The following is a 23,734-nucleotide window of genomic DNA, read 5'->3' as shown; positions in this document are numbered from 1 at the left end:
TAGGAGCAAGTTACTAAGTCTAACCTACATGCAAAAGAGAGGAATTAATCTCTGCCTCTAGGAGGAAGGAGTGGAGTCTGGTTGCATTTTTATCATGTGGAAGTATTTGAATTTTCAATTTAAAACATAGATATTTCAAACAAAACAAAAATAATCTTCAGGTTTCATCTGCTGATTTTTAACCTCATGACCAGGAGTAAATTACTCAATGATCCAGTTTCTCATGTATAAAATGCCCAATATCTGTTGTGAGAAGGAAATGAAATATAAACTATAGAAAAATGTCATTTATGATAAGATTCCACCAAGATACTACTAGTATTTGGCTTGGAACTTGGAAGGTTGACATCAAGGAGGGGAAGGGGCATGATATTGACTATAGAATGATCAACGTCACTACTATTACTGCCACCAACACCATTTCTACAATAACTGACTTAGAATCTTTGTATATACCAATCCTTTTGTTTTGTATATTATTCCTATTTGTTTTTACCTGGTTAACTCCTATACATTCTTCTGATAACACTTTAAATTTCACATCCTCAGTGAAGTCTTTTCTGACCTGAATGCAAATAAAGACTTTCTCTTTCTATTCTTTCTCAGTGCATTATGTTCTTTTCCTTCATAGTGATGATATAATTTGTAATTTTGTATTTGTTTGTGTAGTTGTTTAATATCGTGCCTCTCCTTTAAACTATAATGTCCCCGAGGGCAGGGGACTCTGTTTTACTTATTCCTGTAAATACAGTACTTAGTCATAAGCGTAAAGGAGAATTGGACAGTGAGTATTGAAGCATCAAGAACAGTGAGGAAGCACTTATATTAGTAACTAGAGGCTTGGTGCATGAAATTCGTGCACTGGGGAAGGGGGGGTCCCTCAGCCTGGCCTGCACCCTCTTGCAGTCGGGAAGCCCTCAAGGGATGTCTGCCTGCTGACATAGGCCTGAGCTATCAACTGGACATCCTTAACACTGCTGCACTTGCCAGTTGTGAGCCCAGCTTCTGGTTGAGCAGTACTGCCCTGTGGGAGTGCATTGAGCATCTGCCCCCTGGTGGTCAGTGCACGTCATGCTGACTGGTTATTTCACTGTTCAGCTGATTTGCATATTAGCCTTTTATTATATAGGATTTAGAAATAAAGGCTTGGGCAGTGTCATATAATGGTGTATAATGGCAGTGACAATGGAAATTGGAATTGACCCAAGGTTAGAATAACAAGAATATTGCCAAGGAAGAATGAGCAGAATTAGAAGATTGGGTAAACATATTTATAATAGCATTTATCAAAGTGTAGAATTATAAATAATATAGACTTTACATGGCACTCTTTTTGTTCTATAGTTATTTGTGTTCTTACCTGTCTCACTCACAGAAAGATAAGTTTCTTGACATTTATGCAGAAATATCTTGGTGACAGTTGGAAGTATGAAATACACATCTCAGTGAAAAGTCAGGCCTAGGGAAATAACCTGGGGATTATGCATCCATTTATTGGGCACTTACTCTACACCAGGAACTGGACTAGGCCTCAGAAATATAAACATGAATGATTAAAACTAAACTCTCCTTACTGTGTTCTTTATGCATATAAACATACAAGTATAATGTCTTTAATGCTTAACAGCGATACATACATGATACTATATATGTGCAAGGAGAGTGAACTTAGAACTAGAGGAATCAGTGAGAGATGAATAGAAGGAAAATATTAGAGTTTAATCTTAATACGTAAAAGTTAATTTGGTATGTATGAGGAGTAAGGGATGAGAGGCAGGAATTCTAGACAGAAGAAATTAATAAAGATATAAATATTTAATAATAATGTCTACCTTTTTTGAAGACATTCTGTTTAATGTTGCTTTATTTAGAAAATAAAATTAACTTTATTAGTCCTTTTAATTATCAAAAAAATAACTATATAACTATATACATAACTATATATAACTATATATAACTATATATAACTATATACAACTATATATAAATATATAACTATATATATATATATATATATATATATATATATATATCCTATATAATAAAAGGCCAATATGCAAATTAACCAAACAGTGGAACAATCAGTTGCTACGATGTGCGCTACCATTAGGGGGCAGACAGTCAAAGCAGGAGCTGTCCACTGGTGGTCAGTGCGCTCTCACAGGAGGAGTGCTGCTCAGCCAGAAGCCAGGCTCACAGCTGGCAAGTGCAGCAGTGGTGGCAGGAGCTTGTCCCACCTATATGGCAGCACTAAGGATGCTGCTCCCCATGAGGAGTGGGTCTAAACTCTCAGTCGGACATCTCCCGAGGGCTCCCAGAATTCAAGAAGATATAGGATGGGCTGAAGGCACCCCTAACCCGAGTGCACAAATTATGTGCACTGGATATATATATATAAAACTAGCTACACCAATAAAAGTGAAACATGCAAATTGACCATACCTCTGCTATGCCCACAAGCCATGCCCACAAGACAATCGGGAGCAAGTATGCAAATTAACCCAACCAAGATAGCTGCGGCCATGGAGCAAGAAGGAGGCTTGGATTTTCCTAGCAATGGAGGAAGCCAAGCTCCCCACAGCCCTGGACTGCTCTGGCCTCCACTCAAGGCAACAAAGTTTCAATTATAGAAGATAAATAAATCCCAGATACCAGGGCCTCCACTTGGGTCATTGGAGGGTGTGGCCATCCTTCAAACCACATAGACCCCTTGCCCAGGCTGCCCCACACCCCAAGGGAACTCCCACCCTCATCTAGGACATCCTTCAGGGCAAACCAGCTAGCTCCCATCCGTGCACCAGGCCTCTATTCTAGCTAATAAAAGAGTAATATGCAAATTGACTGTCACTCCAACACACAAGATGGCTACCCCCATGTGGTCAAAGATGGCTGCCCCCATATGAACACAAGATGACCACCACAAGATGGACAGCAGGAGAGGGTAGTTGGGAGGGACCAAGCCTCTAAGAGAGGGCAGTTGGGGCAATCAAGCCTGCAGGGGAGGGCAGTTAGGGGTGATTAGGCTAGCAAAGGAGGGAAGTTGGGGGTGACCAGGCCTGCAGGGGAGGGCAGTTAGGGGCAATCAAGCTGGCAGGCAGAAGAAGTTAGGGGCAATCAGGAAGGCAGGCAGGTGAACAGTTGTGAGTCAGCAATCCTAGATTGTGAGAGGGATGTCCAACTGCCCTTTTAAGGATGTCCAACTTCCCAGTAGGATAGGGCCTAAAAGGGCAGTTGAACATCCTTCAAGGGGTCCCAGATTGGAGAAGATGCAGGCTGGGCTGAGGGACACACACCCCCTCGCCCATGCATGAATTTCATGCACATGGCCTCTAGTATATATATAACCATGTACTATGTAGATCCTCTGTCTACATATTGGCCTCAAAGTTTTTTTTCTCCTATGATCCTCTTGTGACCTCTTGATCTTCCATGTTACCTTGCATTCATCCCTTTTAACTTCTTTTTTTTTCATTTTTTAAAAATTAAGTCTTCTAATTTCTTTATAGTTCCTGCTTTCATATTTAAAAATTATTTTTATTGATTTCAGAGAAGAAGGGGGATGGAGAGAGAATTAGAAACACCAATGATGAGAGAGAATCCTTCAACCCAGGCATGTGCCTTGACTGGGAATTGAACCACAACCTCCTGGTTTATAGGTCAATCCTTAACAACTGAGCCAGGCCAGCCAGACTCCTGCCTTCATATTTTAGAGATGGCTTATGCTGTACTGAAAGGACATATTTTGGAGTCAAATAGACCTGAATTTAGATGTAAGCTCTGACACTGTTTGCTCCATTGTCCTGTTCTATACATCCTGATAATACCCGTGATGAGTAAATGATACTTTATTTATAAACTAGAGGTCTGGTGCATGGATTGGTGCACCGGTAGGGTCCCTCTGCCTGGCCTGTGGGGATTGGGCTGAATCCGGCTTTCTTACATCCCTCAAAGGGTCCCAGATTGCTAGAGGGTACAGGCTAGACCAAGGGACCCTGCTGGTGCATGATCGAGGCTGAGGAGGAACCGAGGAAGGGATCCAGGGTGTCTCTGGCCTGTCTCGCCTAGTCCCGATCGGTTGGACCCCAGCAGCAAGTTAACCTACTGGTTAGGGCATCTTCCTCCTGGTGGTGAGTGTACTTCATAGCAACTGATCAAATGGTCAAACGAACAGTTGGACACTTAGCATATTAGGCTTTTATTATATAGGATAGGTAACTCTACTTGACAATAAGTATATGTTAATTCTTTTCTTTATCTTAAACTCTGGGAAAAAGAGGGAACCTAATAATTTACCTATGCTATAATTAATAGCAAACTAATTGAAATTTTTGCATAATTGATATCCTACTTTAAATTACAAGAAATACTAAAGAATAGAAAGAATCATAAAGTAATCAACCCATGAGGCAAATATTACCAACTCATTCACAGATAAGAAAATGGAGGAGTAGAAATTTAGAGTAATTTGTGTAAACTTCCATAGCTGATAAATAGAAGACAAGGATTTGAACATTGGTTTTTCAGACTACAAATTGTTGAGTCTAATTAAAAAAAATACTATAGTTAGAGAAACTAGGACTGCATGGTATAGGGAGGAAAATAGTTTCTATGACAGTAGTTTAATATTCCTATACCCTTGGGGTATGGTAAGAACTGAAATGGGAAAGATAAACTAGAGGTTAATTATAAGAAGGCTTGTATAACATGTTAAAATAATAGTTTCATTCTGAAGATAAGAGTGATCTTTAAGGATTTTAAGCATGACAATTATAGATGATCAGATGTGTATTTAGAAGGGTTTTTAGAGAGGCTAAGGAGATTTTCATTGGGATGAGGAGTATATGAAAGTCTACAGCATGCCTGAAGGCTAAGAGAGGAATTAGAAGACTAGCAACAATCCTGGTGGGGTACAAGTCAATACCCACATCCTCACAGGAATAATTTGTTGAAATCCTGATAATGGATGAGATCTCTAAGAGACAGTACACCAGGAGGAGAGAATAGTGCCAACCATTGAACCCCCAGGACAAATATAGTTTTGAAAGACTTGAAAAAAACAATACAAAAAGAAAAATCTGCATCTGGACATGTATGGGGAATAGCAAGGGATTTCATGGTTACACAAGCATCAAAAGATAAATAAATAAAAGCCCAAAGAACATTTGATTTCCTCAGGAATATCTCAAAACCAAGAGCTGGTCCAAGCCTGAGATAGTTCAACTGTTATAATTCCTCCTGCCCATGGCTCTGGCCCCTCTAGACCTTCATGTGCAGAATCAAAGTCTCAGATCTGGGAGGGGCTCTGGAGACCTCAGAGTAAAAGCCTAGGAGTCTACTAAGAAGAGTTAGTTTTTCTAGCCTCTGAGGCAACTATACGCAGGCTATACTCTGTTCTCACTGGCTTCAATTCTCAGTTTTCCCACCCCTGGGGTTGCAGGCTAACCAGCTTATTAGCGAGCAGTCAGAGCCTATGACCTCATTAAAAAGTTGTTAATGAGGAACGCTGCTGTTCAGGGAGCATAGATGACTGAAGCTCCCAGTGGCATCGCAGAGGCCTTGAGGGATAGCTTAGGTGAATAGACAGAACCAGATCTAGGGAGAGGGCTAATGAACTCTGGCTGCAGAGCCATAACTCTGCATGAACTCATCTTGGCAAGCAGGTCAGCTTTGAAACCCAAGTCCCTGCTGGCCTGCAGGTTCACAGGAGTGGGTGCTGTCCAGAGCACCTCCAGTCTTCCTCTGAGCTTTCAACACAGGTTAATGCCTTTTATTCTGACCCATTTGGATGGAGGACTTCCAATCCTGCAAAGAAAAAGTAATTCTTTGTTGCACTGAGTTTGTGGCTCATGAACAATTGCATAAATCTTTTTTTAAAAAATTAAATGTGTTTTATTTATTTCAGAGAGAGAGTTTATGCTCCTACAAATTATGAAAATTTAGGCTTCTGGACTTTTTGCATTTACTTCTTATTTGTCTTTGTTGTCTACCTGATATCCAGTCTTAAACTTTGGCTTCCATTCCTTCTTATACTTACTGCTTTGCAACTATTGCCAATCATTATGGAAGGGAGAAGGAAAGGGGGATAGAAACATCAATGATGAGATAGAATCACTGATTGGCTTCTGCCTGCATGCCCCCTACTGGGAATCAAGTCCCACAACCCCGGCATGTGTCCTGATCGGGAAATGAACTGTGACCTCCTGGTTCATGGGTCCACCACGCTCAACCACTCAGCAACACTGGCTGGGCTTTATAAGCCTTTTGGCGGGTTTCTATCCCACAGGTTTTGTCCCATTGCCACTCAGTCTCTATACCCATAGCAGGTTGTTACTGCATGCTGAGGGGAACAGCGTTTGACACCCAAAATATGCCTTTTGGGATATTGATTATTTTAAGATGATTATTTTTAAGAAACAAAAGACTCAGAAGCTTTGACATTCCCCCTAACTGCCTAAAACAATTTAGACAGAGGACCTGCTCCAGGAAGGAAGCAATCATCACAGATAACTATAGTTTAATATGACCTAAGTGATAGACAGGAAAGAATCTAGCAAGGCCTATTTGATCAAATCCTCTCTGTGTCCCATTGTTAAAGATGGCCAGCAAACATGTATTTAGCAAACATTTGTTTCTCTATCTCCATGTGAATTGCCTTTTTGCTCTTTGAAGTTCCAAACCAAACCCCGCCCCCCTTTTCCTTAGCTCAAGATGGAATATAAAGCTTACCTGCCCTATCTGTCCTAGGGTCTCATATTCTTATGGAATCTCTATATGTGCTTAGGTAATAAATTTGGTCATTCTCCCCTGTTAATCTGTCTCATGTTAATTTCTTGACCAATCTAGCTCTGTCAATTTTGTGAATGTTTTCCAAGAACCAACTTATGATTAAATTGGTTTTTCTCTTTTGTTATTCTATATTTAATTAATTTTGCTAAAAAATTTTAATTATTTTATAGAAATATTTATTATTTCTTTCCTTCTGCTCACCTTGTGTTTCTTTTGCTCTTTTCCTTCTGATTTTGTAGGGTGGAATACTGGGACATTTGAGATATTTATGTGTTTTTTTTTCTTATCTGTACAATCAAATTTTACCCCTCTTGTCCTTATTATAATAACAATATTTCAATCAAATAGATCTTTGTTATTGATATCAGGGTAATACTGACCTCCCAAAGTAAGTTGTGAATGTTTCTTTTTATATTTTTTGGAATGGTTTGAGGATAATTTGCATTAATTATTCTTTAAATGTTTGGTAGAATTGAGCAGTGAGGCCATTTGGGTCTGAATTTGGTTAGTTAAGAGGTTTTTTTAGTTGCTAAATAATCTTAATTTTGTCAGTTAAGATTCAGTCTCCTTACTACTAATTAATCTGTTCAGATTTTCTAGTTCTTATTATTCAGTCTTAGTAGATCCAAGATGATATGAAGCCAGACCTTTGGGTAGTAGCATTTCAAGTAAACAAATACAGGTCCTTCAGGGGAAGACTGGGAGGTGACTGTTTCATTCGGCTCCCTCTGCATTGAGCCCAGACATGGCCAGTCAAGAGCCATTCCTTTGTTTGCCACTCCCTGCTGAATTCAAGAACACAAATCCCACCAGCCACCAGTGTCAGGCTATTGGGAGATGTGTTTTCTGGTGGCAATCACAAAAGTAGGTGCACTGAACATGTACTCAAGTTTCTTCGTCAGAGACAATGGTGAGCTGAGGTAGAGCAGAGAGAGGGCTCAAACAACACCCACTGACCTCCCCGGTTCCTGGAGAGGATGACAGTCAGCCCTTAGATGCGTGTTTAATTAGAAACCTGCCCCTCAGTCCATGGCTGTGAAAATAAACGAACAGGCTTATCTTTTTACCTGCAGAAAGACTGGGTGCCTCAAGTCTGTTGCCTTTCTGCCATCCTGAGGTGTAGGCAACCAAGAACTGTTCCTCCATCTGTTCTAGTCCTGTAGGATCTGCCAGCATAAGCCTCACTGGCTACCAGGGCTGGTGATCAAGAGGTGTCCCCTGGTGGCAGCCATGCAAATTGCAGTGCCAGCTGAGTACACAAGCTCCTTAAAACTCCTTTTTGGGAGATGATACCTGTGACCTTGAGCAAGGAAGAGGAAGAGCAAAAACGATGGTGCCTGCTGGCTTCTGTCTTTGGAGAGTATTTCGGCAAGTTCCTAGATGTGTGTAAAAATGGATGCCTGCCCCTCGGCTGATGCTTTAAGCTAAGCAAATTGGTCTGTTTTACAGAGTCTGAGCCCTTTACAGTCCACTGCCTCTGTGCTGGGCCCTGTGGTTGATGAGTCTTTAGGAGACCTTTAAGAACTGTTTCACAGTTATACTCTTGTGAGTCTTGTGAACACAAGTCCCACTGGCTGTCAAAGATAGATTTTATGTGTGTGTGTGTGTGTGTGTGTGTGTGTGTGTATGTTGAAGGGAGGCATATTTCTCAGGTGCAGATCTTAAAATTGGGATGCCAGATGTGGGGCTCACACCCTTCACACACACACACACACACACACAGGGAGAAGCTCAGGGTTGTGAGATTCCTCCCAATTGTATGTTGTCATGTTGGGGATTATGATGACATTGTGTCTCAGCCTCTCTCGCCCATTTTAATATGGGGTTTTCCCCTCCGACCCACACCACTTCCCCTACCACCCCCTCCCCCCCATGTATAGGAGTTGTTCATTCAGCTTTTGGGTTTCTTTCAGAGGAAATTCTTTTCATTTGTAATTATAGATTTGGCGTCTCTGTGGAAGAAGGTAAATTCAGGATCTCCCCATGTCACCATCTTAACTGGACTGTCCATGCTTCTCTTTCTTTAGTTTTAGGTGGAGGTATTCCTTATGGTCATCTATTGAAGAGCAGCATCTTTATGTTCTCTCTGAGCCATTTTGTTCAAATGAATTACATCTTGTGCTACATTCTGTTGAAACTAGGATGTCTTTTTCTAATGAAAATTACTGAGGTTACATTGGTTAATTAAATGAGTTTCAAGTGTACAATTCTATAAGACATCATCTGTAATGGTGCTGTGTATTCATGACCCATAGTCTAGTCTCTTTCTGTCATAATTTATTTCTCCTTTACCATCTTCTGCCTGCTACCATTCCCATTTCCTTTTAGTAATCACCATGCTGATGTCTGTGTCTATGAGCATTTTTTTCTTAATCCCTTCACCTATTTAAACCAGCCCCCAGACCTTCCCCCAACAACAGTTGCCAGGTGTTCTATGTATAGTATCCATGAGTCTGTCTCTATTCCATTTGTTTGTTTATTTTGTTCATTCGATTCCATACTTAAGCAAAACCATATGGTATTTGTCTTTCTCTCATTGGCATATTTCACTTAACATAATACCTTCTAGGTCCATCCATGCTGTCTCAAACTTAAAACATTGATTCATAAGAATGTATGCATCCTATGTTCACTGCAGTGCTAGTTACAATAGCCAGATTTGGAAGCAGCCCACGTGTCCATCAGTAGATGAATAGGAAAAAAAAAAGGAAAAAAAAAAAAAAAAGCTGTGGTACATTTACATAATGGAATACCACTCAGCCATTAAACAGAAGGAAATCTTACTTTTTTCCTTTTTAAAACATTCTGTTTTTCTAAAAATATATTTGATAATTCAAATTTTTTTTCCTATAAAGGTTTCTTTTCCCCCCCTAACCACTGATACTTACATGAAATTTACTTCTAACCTCTAGAAATAAGTATATGTTAGTATTTTACTTTTTAATTTATAACATTATATATGTATGTAACAAATATAAATAACATATATGTATGTAAAGTCACAAATTTTAATAGAAGTTGATTTTTAACTTTTATAATTTAATATAATCAGGGAGTCATTATATAATTTAATATAATCAGGGAGTCATTTATGTCCATAAAATTTACTCTGGATTATAAATGATTAGTTTTTATTATAAATTTATTATAAATGAGTAGTTTTACATTATGATGCCTATCATGATAAAAATGCTTGTAGAGTAAGCCCAGCTAGTGTTGCTCAGTGGTTGAGCATTAACCCATGCACCAAGAGGTCATTGGTTCAATTTCCGGTCAGGGTACATGGAGTGTGCTGTAGGCAGCCAATCGATGTTTTTCTCTCCATAGATGTTTCTATCTCTCTCTCCATTCTTCCTCTCTCTTCCTCTCACTTTAAAAGATCAATTAAAAAAACATTTTAAGAAATACTTGTAGATTGAAATTGGAAACTGAGCAATTCCATTCTTAAACAAAAGGAAAATAATATTATAACATAAAATACCATATTTGCTAGTCAAGTAATACTATTAGAGATTTTTAATGTTAGTACATTTATTTACTTGTACATAGACCAGAAAAGCAGCCCTTATGCTCAGTCTCTTATATTCTTACTGCATTTTTGTATACTTATTATACAAATTATGGAGAGATGATTAATGAAAGATCCTACTATAATTATAGATTTATTTACTTATTATATTTTTATTGATATCTAAGAGAAGAAGGGAGAGGGAGAGAACTGCACACACAGCCCACAAAGGGGTGCACCAAGAGTGTCCACCTCAGGTAACTGGGAGGCTGACCCACTGAACCATATAGGACACCTTAGCACACAAAGCCACCCTACCAACTCAGGGAAGCTGTGAAAATGCCGAGACTAGGAAACAGATCACAAATGAAAGAAATGGAGGACAAAAAGCGACTGGAGAGTTCAAAACCATGCTTATAAGGTTTTTCAAGAATCTCCTAGAAAAGGCCAATAAAATAAACAAGACCTTTGAAGATATGAAAAAGGATCAACTAGAAATAATAAAGGATCAACTAGAAATAAAGAATACATTCTCTGAAATAAAAAATATTATACAGAGTCCTAAAAACAGAATGGAAGATTGCAAGAATCAAGTTAAAGACTTGGAACACAAAGAGCCAGAGGACACTCCTCCTCAGAAGCAAAAAGACAAGAGAATCCAGAAAATTGAAGATAATGTAAGAAACCTCTGGGACAACTTCAAGCGAACCAACATCAGAATTATGGGCGTCCCAGAAGATGACAAAGAGCAAAATACCGAAAACATATTGAAAGAAATAGTGACAGAAAACTTCCCCCACCTGGTGAAAGAAATAGACTTACAGCCGAAACTGGTTTGGCTCAGTGGTAAAGCGTCGGTCTGCGGACTGAAAGGTCCCAGGTTCGTTTCTTGTCAAGGCTATGTACGTTGGTTGTGGGCACATCCCCGGTAGGGGGTGTGCAGGAGGCAGCTGGTTGATGTTTCTCTCTCATTGACATTTCTAGCTCTCTATCTCTCTCCCTTCCTCTCTGTAAAAAATCAATAAAATATATTTTTAAAAAAATAGACTTACAAGTCCAGGAAGAGCACAGAACCCCAAACAAAAGGAATCCAAAGAGGACCACACCAAGATACATCATAATTAAAATTCCAAGAGCAAAAGGCAAAGAGAGAATATTAACAGCAGCAAGAGAAAAGAAGGTAGTTACCTATAAAGGAGCACCCATACGATTGTCAGCTGATTTCTCAACAGAAACCATGCAGGCCAGACAGGAATGGCAAGAAATGTTCAAGGTGATGAATAGCAAGAACCTACAGCCAAAAATAATCTACCCAGCAAAGCTATCACTCAGAATCGAAGGCCAGATAAAGAGCTTCACAAATTAAAAAAAAGCTAAAGGAGTTTATCACCGCCAAACCACAATTATATGAATTGCTGAAAGGGGTTCTTTAGGAAGAGGAAGAAGATATAGATAAAAATTATGATCAACAAAGGTAACTATCAACAAGTGAAACTAAAAGACAAGGGAATTAAAAAACCTGATGAAGAATATTAACTGGTGAATATAATAGAATCAGAGGTATGGAAGGGGAGTGAAGTGACAATTCTTGGGGAAAAGGGGAGGGGGGGCTGCGGGAAGAGCCTGAACAAACACTGTGCATCTATGGATGAGGACAATGGGGTGTGTGGAAAGGGCAGAGGGTGGGGTGGGAACCTGGTGGAGGGGAGCAATGGAGGGGGAAAAAAATGAGGAACATTTGTAATAATATGAACAATAAAGATTTATTTAAAAAAAAAAAAGGGAGAGGGAGAGAGAGAAAAAGAGACATCAATGATAAGAATCATTGATTGGCTGCCTCCTGCATGCCCCCTACTGGGGATCAAGTCCACAACCCGGGCATGTGCCCTTGACTTGAATCAAACCTGGGACCCTTCAGTCCACAGGCCAATGCTCTATCCACTGAGCTAAACTTGCTAGGGCTAGACTTGTATATATATATATTTTTTTAAGAAAAATTATTTTTAATATAATAATGTTACATGCAATGAACATTAATGCCTCAATAAAAATGATCTTAAATGTAATAATATTACATGCAATAAACTTTTAGTTTCATGTATTTTAAAGCTCTGTTATCAACAGTAATCAAATTTAGGGTTAATGGGTTAATGTGATGAATTGATCTTCTTTACTTTCTTTTTTTCATTGGTAATATTTATTTTTCTCAAAATTCTTTATATCTTCTATTAACTCAGTTGCTTTTATTTCCTTATGATTAGTGTTTGCTTTATAGACCACATTTCCTTCTTTTTAAATTTTTTATTGATTCACTTTTTAAAATCTTTATTGTTGAAAGTATTACATATGTTCCCTTTTCCCCTATTGACCTATTTTAGCCCATTCCTGTCCCAAGCCCCAGGCCTTCACTACACTATTGTTTGTGTCCATGGATTGTGCATATATGCATACAAGTTTTTTGGTTGATATCTTCCCACCCACACACCCAAATACCCCAGTATTCCTATAGATTAATTTTAGAGATAGAGAGAAACTGACAGGCAGACAGACATTTATTGGTTGACTCTTGTATATGCCATTACTGGGAATTGAACCCATAACCTTGGCATATCAAGATGATGCTCTAACCAACTGGGTTACCTGGCCAGGGCCTCCATTCTTATTAGTGTATTTGTGTACCAGTGGGGTCCCTTAGCCTGGCCTGCGGGTTTGGGCTGAAACCAGATCACCGACATCCCTCGAGGGGTCCTGGATTGCGAGAGGGCACAGGCCAGGGTGAGGGACCTCACTGGTGCATGATCACAGCTGGGGAGGGCCATGGGAGGGAGCGTGAGAAGACTCCAGGGCATGCCGGCCTGTCTTGCTCAGTGCTGATCTGCCAGACCCAGCAGCAAGCTGACCTATAAATTGGAGCGTCTGCCCTCTAGTGGTCAATGCATGTCACAGCGAGTGTTTGAGAGGCCTTAGCATTCATTAGCATATTTAGCTTTGATTGGTTGAATGGGCAGGCTTTTATTATATAGGGCAGCCTATTTGTATCTTTATATTTTAAAAGCATCTCTTGTTGACAGCACATATGTAGGTCATGCTTTTTAATCCAGAGTGATAATCTCTGCCTCTTAATAGGAATATTTAGTCTACTCTTATTAACTATTTAGTTCCCAGTTTTAAGCAAGTATTTTTATCATGAAAGGCATCATAATGTAATGCTGTTACATTTATCATTAATAATCCATAGAGTAAATTTTATGGACATAAAATCACTACATAATTATTTTCTAATTACATTAAAGTAACTGCTTATTGTTATGAAATTTGCCAGTATAAAAATCAACCTCTGGAAAAATAGGCTAAATGCACAATTAATTTTGATGTGGTTGCATCTGTCTCTACCATCCTTCTCTGCCCCCCCCCCTTTTTTTTTTACTGTTTTTCTTCTCTCTTGGTATTTTAATTATGCCTATATATTGCTTATGTGTTTGCTCTAGCGATTACTACCTTAACATATAGCAATCTACTCTAAAGTAATATAACTTTATGTATAATATAAAATTTTTATAAAAGTATATATCCATTTACTCTTTCTGTTGTGCTGTTGTCATACATTTTGTTTATACACTAGAGGCCTAATGCATGGCATTTGTGCACTGGGGGGGAGGTGTCCCTCAGCCCAGCCTTCACCCTCTCCAATCTGGGACCCCAGCAGTTGGACATCACTCTCACAATTTGGGACAGCTGGCTCCCAACCACTCGCCTGCCTGCCTGCCTGCCTGCCTGATTGCCCCTAACCACTTCTGCCTGCCAGCCCGATCACCCCCTAACAAAACTCCTGCCAGCCTGATTAATGCCTAACTGTTCCCCTGCAGGCCCAATTGCCCCGAACTGCCCTCCCCTGCCAGCCTGGTCACCCCAATTGCCCTCCTCTGATGGCTGGTTGCCCCCAACTGCCCTCTCCTGCAGGCTTGGTCCCCCCCAACTGCCCTTTCCTGCCGACCTGGTCACCCCTAACTGCTCTCCCCTGCTGGCTTGGGAACCTCTAACTGCCCTCCCCTGCAGAGCTGGTCACCCCCAACTGCCCTCCCCTGCCACCCTGGTTCCTCCAACTGCCCTCCCCTGCCAGCCTGGTTGCCCCCAAATGCTCTCCCCTGCAGGCCTGGTCAACCCCAACTGCCTTCCCCTGCAGACATGGTCTCTCCCAACTGCCCTTCCCTGCTGGCCATCTTATGACCACATGGGGGTGGCCATCTTTTACCACATGGGGGCAGCCATCATGTGTGAGGGTGTGATCATCTATTTACATATTACCTCTTTATTATATAGGATATCTCATAAATTTTACAACATGTTATTATTTTTGCTATAAAAGTTGGTTGGCCACTTTTACTGATTCTGTCCAGGTACACAACTAAAAACCTTGGAATATATATACTTTAAAAGGTGGAGGAAAGAATCTAACTAGGTTCCTAATGGCCAAAGCAATGCAATGGTAGTAACTTGAGTTTGTTTTTGGCTTCATATATCTCATACCTGATACTGAAGAAGCCAGAAATCTGGATATGCTAACTGTAGATACAAACAAAAAAGCTCTAAGCTAAGTGTGCTTTCTTTTGCCAAAGGTCCAGGAAAGGAGCAACCTAGGAAATTAGAATATTTAGGTAATAACTGCTTTACTTAAGCTGAACCAAATTAAAAAAGAACAAAACTGTGGACTTTCCCTACTCATGGTAGCAAAGGCTGAGTGGGGAGTTTAGACTTCCACCCTCGCCAGACAGGGTAAGAATTTTATCCTGGTGGGAGGTGGTGAGCTCCACTGCCTCACTACCACCAGGTGTCAGTAAAGAGCTTGGATTTCTCCTCCCAGCCAGCAGTAATAAGGTGCCCTATTTCTTTATGCTAAAGTTATATCAGAAGATGCCTAGTGGAGAGTCAGGACTTTCACCACCATCCAGCAGTAAGAGGCCACCCACAGTGGTGTCAGTACAGGCCACATAATGAGCAGTAATTAAGCACTCTGACTCTCCCCAGGAAGAGCAACAGGGAGCTGGAGTTGATTCCTGCCCAGTTATAATGAGAAGCTCCATGTTTGGATGCCAAATGGAAGGTTAATAATAAACCTAGAGTTCTACCTTCACCTGGCAGTAACCAGGCTGTGGTCCTCCCTTAATATAGGAGAAATATCAAAGAAAATCAGCTAAAGCAGAAGGTTTAAATAACATATAAGTCTCATAAGAGAATATCCAATATATTCTGGTTTCAATAAAAAAATTACCCATCATACCAAGGAAGATCTCAAATTGAATGATAAAAACAACACAGAGATGCCAATATGAGATTATAGAAATGTCACAGTTATGAGTAAATATTTTAAAGGAAACAGCTTAAAGAGAAACTATAAACACACTTAAAATAAAAAAAAGGAAGTCTCAGCAAATAATTAGAACATATAACAAAGATACAAATAAAAATTTTAGAAGTTAAAAACAAAGTAAGAAATTGCCATGGCCAGTTTGGCTCTGTAGTCAGAGCATTGGTTTTTGGACCAAAGGGTCTTGGGTTCAATACCCAGTGAGGGGCACATACCTCAATTACAGTTGCCCTACCCATCCAGTGCCCATGTGGGAGGCAACTAATCGATGTGTCCCTCTCATGTTCATATTTCTCTCTCTTTCCCCATCCTCTATCCCTTCCATCTTTCTCTCCCCTTCTATTATCTCTAGAAATCAATTGAAAAAATGTCCTCCGGTGAGGATTAAAAAATAATAATGATAAGGAAATAAAAAATGTTAAGTTGATGGGCTCAACAGCAGAATGGAGCATACAGAGGAAAGAATAGAGAAAGGAGTTCAATAAGGAGAGGAGCAAGATAGTGGGGCTGAAAAAGTACTCAAAAAGGTAATGTTGGAAAATACCCAAACTTGGCAATAAAACAAAACAAAACAAAACACAGATCTACAGATTCTGGAAACTGAGTGGATCCTAAACAGGATAAGTCCAATGAAACCCAAAAGACATTTCAGAGACAAATTTCTGAAAATTAAAGATAAATTAGAAACCTTGGAGCACAAGTAAGGGGCACACTAGTTTTTAAGCACCAAAGAAAAACAGGCAACTCTGAATCAAATATCCAGTGAAAATATCTTTCAGGAATAAGAAATTTAGCTGTTCTCAGATGAATGGAAAGGGAGAGAATATGTTACCAGAAGACACACTGACAGTTGTCAGAAGGGAGAGAGAAGAGGAGTACTGGATGAAAGTAGGTGAATGGATTAGCCAAAGAACATATATACATAACCCATGGACACAGATAGAGCGTGGTGATGGCCAGAAGGAAGGGGATGGGGAATGGGTGAAGGTGGGTAACGGAGGTAAAAATAGGGACATCTATTAATGCAAGTTAAGCCACAATAAGATACCTCTTCTCTATCAAAAATACTAAAATAAAATAACAGTGAAAATACCAAATGATGGCAAAGATGGGGAGAAACTGTATCACATACATTTGTGGTACTAATGTAAAATATTATATCCACTTTGGGAAAGAGTTTGGCAGTTTCTTTGAAAAACTGAGCATGTAGCCCAGCCAGCATGGCTCAGTGATTGAGTGTCCACCTATGAACCACGAAGTCATGGTTCAATTCCTGATGAGGGCACATGCCCAGGTTCTGGGTTCAATCCCCAGTGTGGAGCACATAGGAGGCAGCTGATCAATGATTCTCTCTTATCACTGATTTTCTATCTCTCTCACTTCCTCTCTCTGAAATCAACAATACTATCCAATAAAAGAGTAATATGCAGATTGACCATCACTCCAACACACAAGATGGCTGCCCCCATGTGGTCAAAGATCCTGCCCCAATATGGTCACAAGATGGCCACCACAAGATGGCCAGCAGGGGAAGGCAGGTGGTGGTGGGGGACCAGGCCTGCAAGGAAGGGCAGTTGTGGGTGGACAAGCAAGCAAGGGAGGCAGTTGGGGGAGATCAACCCTGCGGGGGAGGGCAGTTAGGGTTGACCAGGTCAGCAGAGGAGGGAAATTGGGGATAAACAGGATGGCAGGGAGGCAGTTAGACATCAATCAGGCTGACAAGGGAGTGGTTAGGGGGTAATTAGGCTGGCCCACAGAGACAGTTAGGGGCATTCAGGAAGGCAGGCAGGCGAGCAGTTGGGAGCCAGCAGTCCTGAATTGTGAGAGGGATGTCCCAGATTGGAGAGGGTGCAGGCTTGGCTGAGAGACACCCCTCCCCCATGCAAGAATTTCATGCATTCTGGGAAGGGCCCTGTTTGCACCTGCCTTGGCCGGCCTGGTGTCGCCTACTCTCAGTTCCGCCCTCCACCACTGCTGCCACTGGATGCCTCCCTCTGCAGGGTGACTGGAGGGGTAATCAGGGGGGCCCTGCTGGCAACCGCCTTGGCTGTCCTGGGGCCTGCGGACTGGGGGCAGCTTCTGCATTGAGCGTTTGCACCCTGGTGGTCAGAGCATGTCATAGCGACCAGTCGTTCCTTTATAGATATTCTTTAAGGTCCTTTATAGATATTCTTTTAAGCTCTATCTCTCCTTATTGCTACATAATTTTCTCTGGTGTGGTTACTTCTGCATGACTTCTTAGGTATATTATGTGTATTTTCATTCCTGAAGCACTGAGCTCCTATCATCAGATCAGTGAGGCTTATAAACAGCACAATGATCCAGACAATAATAACTGCCCAATCATACTTATTTAGTTCTGATTATTTAAAATAAGAACTCTTTCTCTACCAATTACTTATGAGAATCCCTCTTAAACTCAGAATATCAAAGATGTCTCTCTTACATCTCCAAATATTCCCACAAATAAATCCTCTCCAGTCTCAATAGATTCATATTCAACAAATATTTCTTGAACATCAGCTAATATTGATTGAGAAATACTCTGTTGCAGATACTGAAATAAGAAACTTTCATCCACATATTCATTCATTCTTTAAACTCTGAGATAGGTATTAGAATTATTCCCATTTTACAGGTAAGAAAACGGAGGCACACAGAGGTTAAATAGTTTTCCCAAGGTTACATGGCTGAACACAAACAGTGTGACTGTGCAGCCCACATTATTAACCTCTACTTACACTGCTTATGGGCTGAGTATGGCGTCAAACCTTTCACAAACTTAATTTTGTTTAATCCTCAAAACACCTGTAATATATTTTATGGAACATAAGCTGATATATAACAAAAACCCTAAATTAAACAAAATACAAATTTCAAACATGGAATTAAAACCCCAAACCCCACCTCTCATTTCAAGTCATTCTTCAATGAAAGCATGGAATTAAGGGATGTTACCCACATGGATTCAGATGATAAAGGAAAAAAATGGTCTAGAATTGTTGAACCCCTATCAGGTTCTAAGCACTATATCTATCTCAGAACATTTACTCCTCTCAGCAATTCTCTGAGGTATATTAATCCTATTTGATAGATTATGAATCTAAGGGTCGAAGAGGTTAAGTAAACTGCCCAAGATTACATGACTGAGCTAGGCTATAACCCATACTGGCCTGGCCCAAAGCCAAAGGCTTCCCTTTGAGCAGGAATGTGGCATGAAGGAAAGAAATGCAGACTAACAAGGAAAGAGAAGGCAAGGGGAGGTCATAAGGACATTGTGACATCTTCTTCTTCGTATAAGTTTCCTAATAAACTTCTATTTCCTAAATGTCCCAAACATGCCCTTTCCCAAAGACTCTGCCCAGTCTTTTTCTCTTTTCTGTTGTATCTCTTTTGGTCTCTTGGGCTCCTGCCTCAGAGCCATCCCAAAGCATCAGAAAGAAGGAGGGGGAAATGGGGACTATCGGAGGGAGGTGCAAGATAAAAGAAACTTTCCTGCTTTGGCAGAGTTCTCTGAATATGGAAGGAAGAGGAAGCAAAATCCCTGCAGCACCTTTCTTTGTCCTGATGCTTCAACTTTCTTACATACACTCCCTAAGCCTTTTCTAACCAACCAGGTCATCTCAGGAGGACCCTGAGTCAAAGATATCTGAATAAAGTGAGTAGATCCTGTTATCTGCTGCATTCCTCTTCAAGTGGACAAATTTCTCATGTTTACTTTCTGTCCAATACATTCATCTTTCTGTTCCTCTCTACACTCAATAAAACCCAAACCCTATACACACATTTTCACATCTGACCTGGCCTATTGATATGAAGATGGATATCACATTCTTCATGTTTTCTACTTATAAGTGGTTTCATTATTTATTCATATTCTGCCTGTCCTCCCTATACCTTCTATGATCTCCCATTCTTAGTTTGTCCTTTCTATGTTATAGTTACTTTGAGCTAATCTTCCTTCATTGGATCTGTTGATATTTAGCCTACCAAATATCATCCATCTTATCCACAGAAGATCCCTTCTTTCTTCATGGACTAACTGGTCCCCATGATCTACTCACTCTTCTATGTTTGATGTTTCATATATTATCCCAACTTTATTAATATATTATTTCATATATTATTATTTCATATGTTTAATATATATTATTTCATATAATATATTATTTCATATGTTTCATATATTATTCCAACTTTATTAATTTTCTTGTAAACCACTTATTCCTTTTTACATTATGCCTTCTTTATATTCAATTCCCATAATCTATTAATCTATTCTGCCCATAATGTATCTTTCTCTGTTTTTCATTTCTATATGTGTCATAAAACTATTATAGTACCTTTATTAATCAGTTATTAAAGCAGACCCTATAACAAGTACTATTGTGAAAAGGAGAAATACCAGTAACTAACCCCTATCTGTAGAAATATATAGAAAGAGCATATTTATATATAGAACTCACCAACAATGAAGAAGAAGGAAAGAAAGAAGAACAGCTACTGTCTTTATAAGTAGATGCCACATGAGCCAAGATGTTAAGACCAACTAGGGGTTAGTCATGCTCATGGAAATTGCAGCATGAGCAAAGTTACAGAGATAATATACATGTTGTATGCTAAGAGCTATGGGGTATAAAATACAATGTAGGCTGTAGTAAGAGGTAAGATTATGGTGATAGCAGTGGCGGGCCATAAAGTACTTATACACCCTGTTTTTATAACTTGAACAATATCATGTAGGCAATGGGGTGCTCTGAAAGGGTTTTAAATAGAGGATTAAAATGGTCAGATTTTATCTTTAGGGGAGAGACTATATAGGAAGTGATACAATTAAGAGTCCAGAAATGAGAGGCTAATCTTTTGTTCAAGTGTGCAGAGCATCAAATGTGAAAGTAGAAAAAATTAGAGGATAAGAAAACAATATGACTATCAAATGCACAATGAATGGAATATAAGGCAGGTATTGAAAGAATCAAGGTTAAGGTATGAATGGCATTGAACTTTTGAGATTGTTATTTATGAAGCTAGTATATAATGTAGGGGTAAGAATGATAGTTTAAACTTTTAAGGATGAGAAAATTAAGATTGTCCTTACCACTAGATTATGAGTTTCCTGAAGACTGAGTATATGTCTTATTTATCTTTTATGTATCACAACTCTTAGCCTGTGGTCTTGAACACAGTTGATCCACCATAAATTTTTAAATAAAGTGTAAGTATATATGGAAAGGATGGAAGTGATAGTAAATGTTAGCCAGGGATATGGGTATTTTGTAGATGCATTGAAGTACTCTAATAAGTGAGATATACTATATTTGTCTTTCTCTGTCTGATTTATTTTACATAGTGGAATGTCCTTAAGATCCACCCATGTCATTACAAATGGCAGGATTTCCTTCCTTTTATGGGTGAATAATATTGCGATATATATAACTTTTAGTTATCGGATGAATAATTTCTGGGGATATAATGTACAGCAGTATAGGTCTTCCCAAATAAGGCAACCATTTAAGCTTTAGCCAGTCACATAATATCCTTGCTTTGCTTCCACATCTTCTCTATAGAAGCCTTACCCCTAACTTCTGCCAGAGGAGGGCACCTAATCACTTTCAGTTTGGCACTGCCTGAGCTGTATTCATGTTTGCTCAAATAAACTCTTGAAAACTCCTAATATAATTTCTAGGTGCATCCCAGATCCTCCTCTTAAATATTATGTTATGTATGACTTTCACTCTAGAGGTGCTGACCTTTCAGAACTTTGTTCCCTTTCAGGAAAGGACCAGCTTCCCTAGCTGAGCCTTAAAGACTCCCTCTCTTGGATATAAATCCAGAGTGTATCTTATAGTTCCTCTTTCTTTCTTTTTAAAAAATATATTTTATTGATTTTTTACAGAGAGGAAAGGAGAGAGATAGAGAGCTAGAAACGTCGATGAGAGAGAAACATCGACCAGCTGCCTCTTGCACACCCCCCACCAGGGATGTGCCCGCAACCAATGTACATGCCCTTGACCGGAATCGAATCTGGGACCTTTCAGTCCGCAGACTGACGCTCTACCACTGAGCCAAACCGGCTTTGGCTATAGTTCCTCTTTCATTTTCCTGAATATTTTGGGAGCTCTGAGGTCCTGACTTCCTGGTTCCACCTCTTACTAGCCGTGTGACCTGGAATAAGTCACTTAACTACGTACTACCTTGAGTTGTGGGGTGCAGCTTAGTATTAAGTGGGGTACAACTCAAGGTTCTTCTGAAGATTAAGTGATTTGCTATCTGCAAAAAATTTAGAGCAATGACTATACTACATAGCAAATACCCAATTGTGTTGCATGTTATTGTTATTCCTCTACATGTAACGTATTTTGTCAAAACAGAGTTGCAATCCAGCTTACAAACTTTTATATTAGGGTATCTCAGACTCTTACTATTCTTGTTTTTATCTATGTTCTCCAGGGATCAGCTAGAGTCATCTTTATCTCGTCCTTATCAATACGTGCTTCTCCACGTGCCAAAACAGACTCCTAGCCTATCCCCAATACAAAGCAATTTATTCTTGTCTGCTTCTGTCCAGATTACAGAAGAGAGCAGCATCCTCAGCTCAGCGATAATTTATACACACCACATGCATTGCATTCTACCAATATAAACCCACCAGGAGAAAGTCTGGGTTCTGCTGATGCCTCCTGAAGACACTCTATTCTCCCTCCTGAAGAACAGTGGGCAAGACCGACCCCATGGACCAGAGGAACCAGAGTGGGAGAGTCAGTGAGTTTGTGTTGCTGGGCTTTCCAGCTCCTGTGCCACTGCGGGCACTATTGTTTGCCTTTTCTCTGCTGACCTACGTGTTGGTGCTGACTGAGAACACACTCATCATTATGGCAATTAGGAACCACCCCACCCTCCACAAACCCATGTACTTCTTTCTGGCTAATATGTCCTTCCTGGAGATCTGGTATGTTACTGTCACTATTCCCAAGATGCTAGCTGGCTTTGTTGGGTCCGAGCAGGGCCACGGACAGCTGATCTCCTTTGAGGGCTGCATGACACAGCTCTACTTTTTCCTGGGTCTGGCCTGCTCTGAGTGTGTCCTTCTTGCTGTTATGGCCTATGATCGCTATGTGGCCATCTGCCATCCTCTCCACTACTTTGTCATTGTCACTGGCCGACTGTGTGTGCAGCTGGCAGCTATCTCCTGGACAGGAGGGTTTGGCATCTCCATGGTCAAAGTTTTTCTCATTTGTCGCCTCTCTTACTGTGGTCCCAACATCATTAACCACTTTTTCTGTGATGTTTCCCCATTGCTCAATCTTTCATGCACAGACACGTCAACAGCAGAGCTTACAGACTTTGTCCTGGCCATTTTTATCCTGCTGGGACCGCTCTCTGTCACTGGGGCCTCCTACATGGCCATCACTGGTGCGGTGATGCGCATCCCCTCGGCTGCTGGGCGCCATAAAGCCTTTTCCACCTGTGCCTCTCACCTGACTGTTGTGGTCATCTTCTATGCAGCCAGTATCTTCATCTATGCCCGGCCAAAGGCACTCTCAGCTTTTGACACCAACAAGCTGGTCTCTGTACTCTATGCTGTCATTGTACCGTTGCTCAACCCTATAATCTACTGCTTGCGCAACCAGGAGGTCAAGAAAGCCCTACGCCATACTCTGCACCTGTACCAGAGCCAGGATACTGAGTCTGGGAAAGCTAATAGAGATGGATAGAAGGGAGATGTTAAGTCTTAGAAAATGTTCTTAAACTTGGGATCTATGTCTTCTATGAAGTCCAGAAGAGATTCTGGGGCTTAGGTTAGTGATTAGAATTTAAAACACACCACCAATGAACTAGTCAAAGAGAAGGTAGATGGATGGTTTGCAAACTAGCAGCTAGAAGGTAGCAGCTGGATTTTTATGTAATTTACATAAAGCAAGATTATGAATTATTCATCCTGGTGGGGTGGGAAGGTTTGACTGAGCAGAAGACATGACTGAATATTAATACAGGGAGTCCCCCTAAAATGTATACATACTTTAACAGCTGATTGCTGTTTTGAAAATAAAATGTATTTTTAATAAATTCTGCCT

At 40.2% G+C, this 23,734-nt stretch overlaps 1 protein-coding gene across 1 annotated transcript; it reads left to right on the top strand.

Annotated features, from left to right (window-relative positions):
- Positions 1–22,390: 22,390 nt before the first annotated feature.
- OR6A2 (olfactory receptor family 6 subfamily A member 2) lies at positions 22,391–23,374 on the top strand (the record flags this gene model as incomplete). The annotated part of the gene is made up of 1 exon (XM_084894261.1): positions 22,391–23,374. One exon carries the CDS (start codon positions 22,391–22,393, stop codon positions 23,372–23,374), a length of 984 nt encoding a protein of 327 aa, XP_084750387.1.
- Positions 23,375–23,734: the final 360 nt, after the last annotated feature.

This window comes from Pipistrellus hanaki (genome assembly GCF_964339955.1).
Source record: "Pipistrellus hanaki genome assembly, chromosome: 9".
Taxonomy (NCBI): domain Eukaryota; kingdom Metazoa; phylum Chordata; class Mammalia; order Chiroptera; family Vespertilionidae; genus Pipistrellus; species Pipistrellus hanaki.
This window is presented reverse-complemented; position numbering and strand designations above follow the sequence as displayed.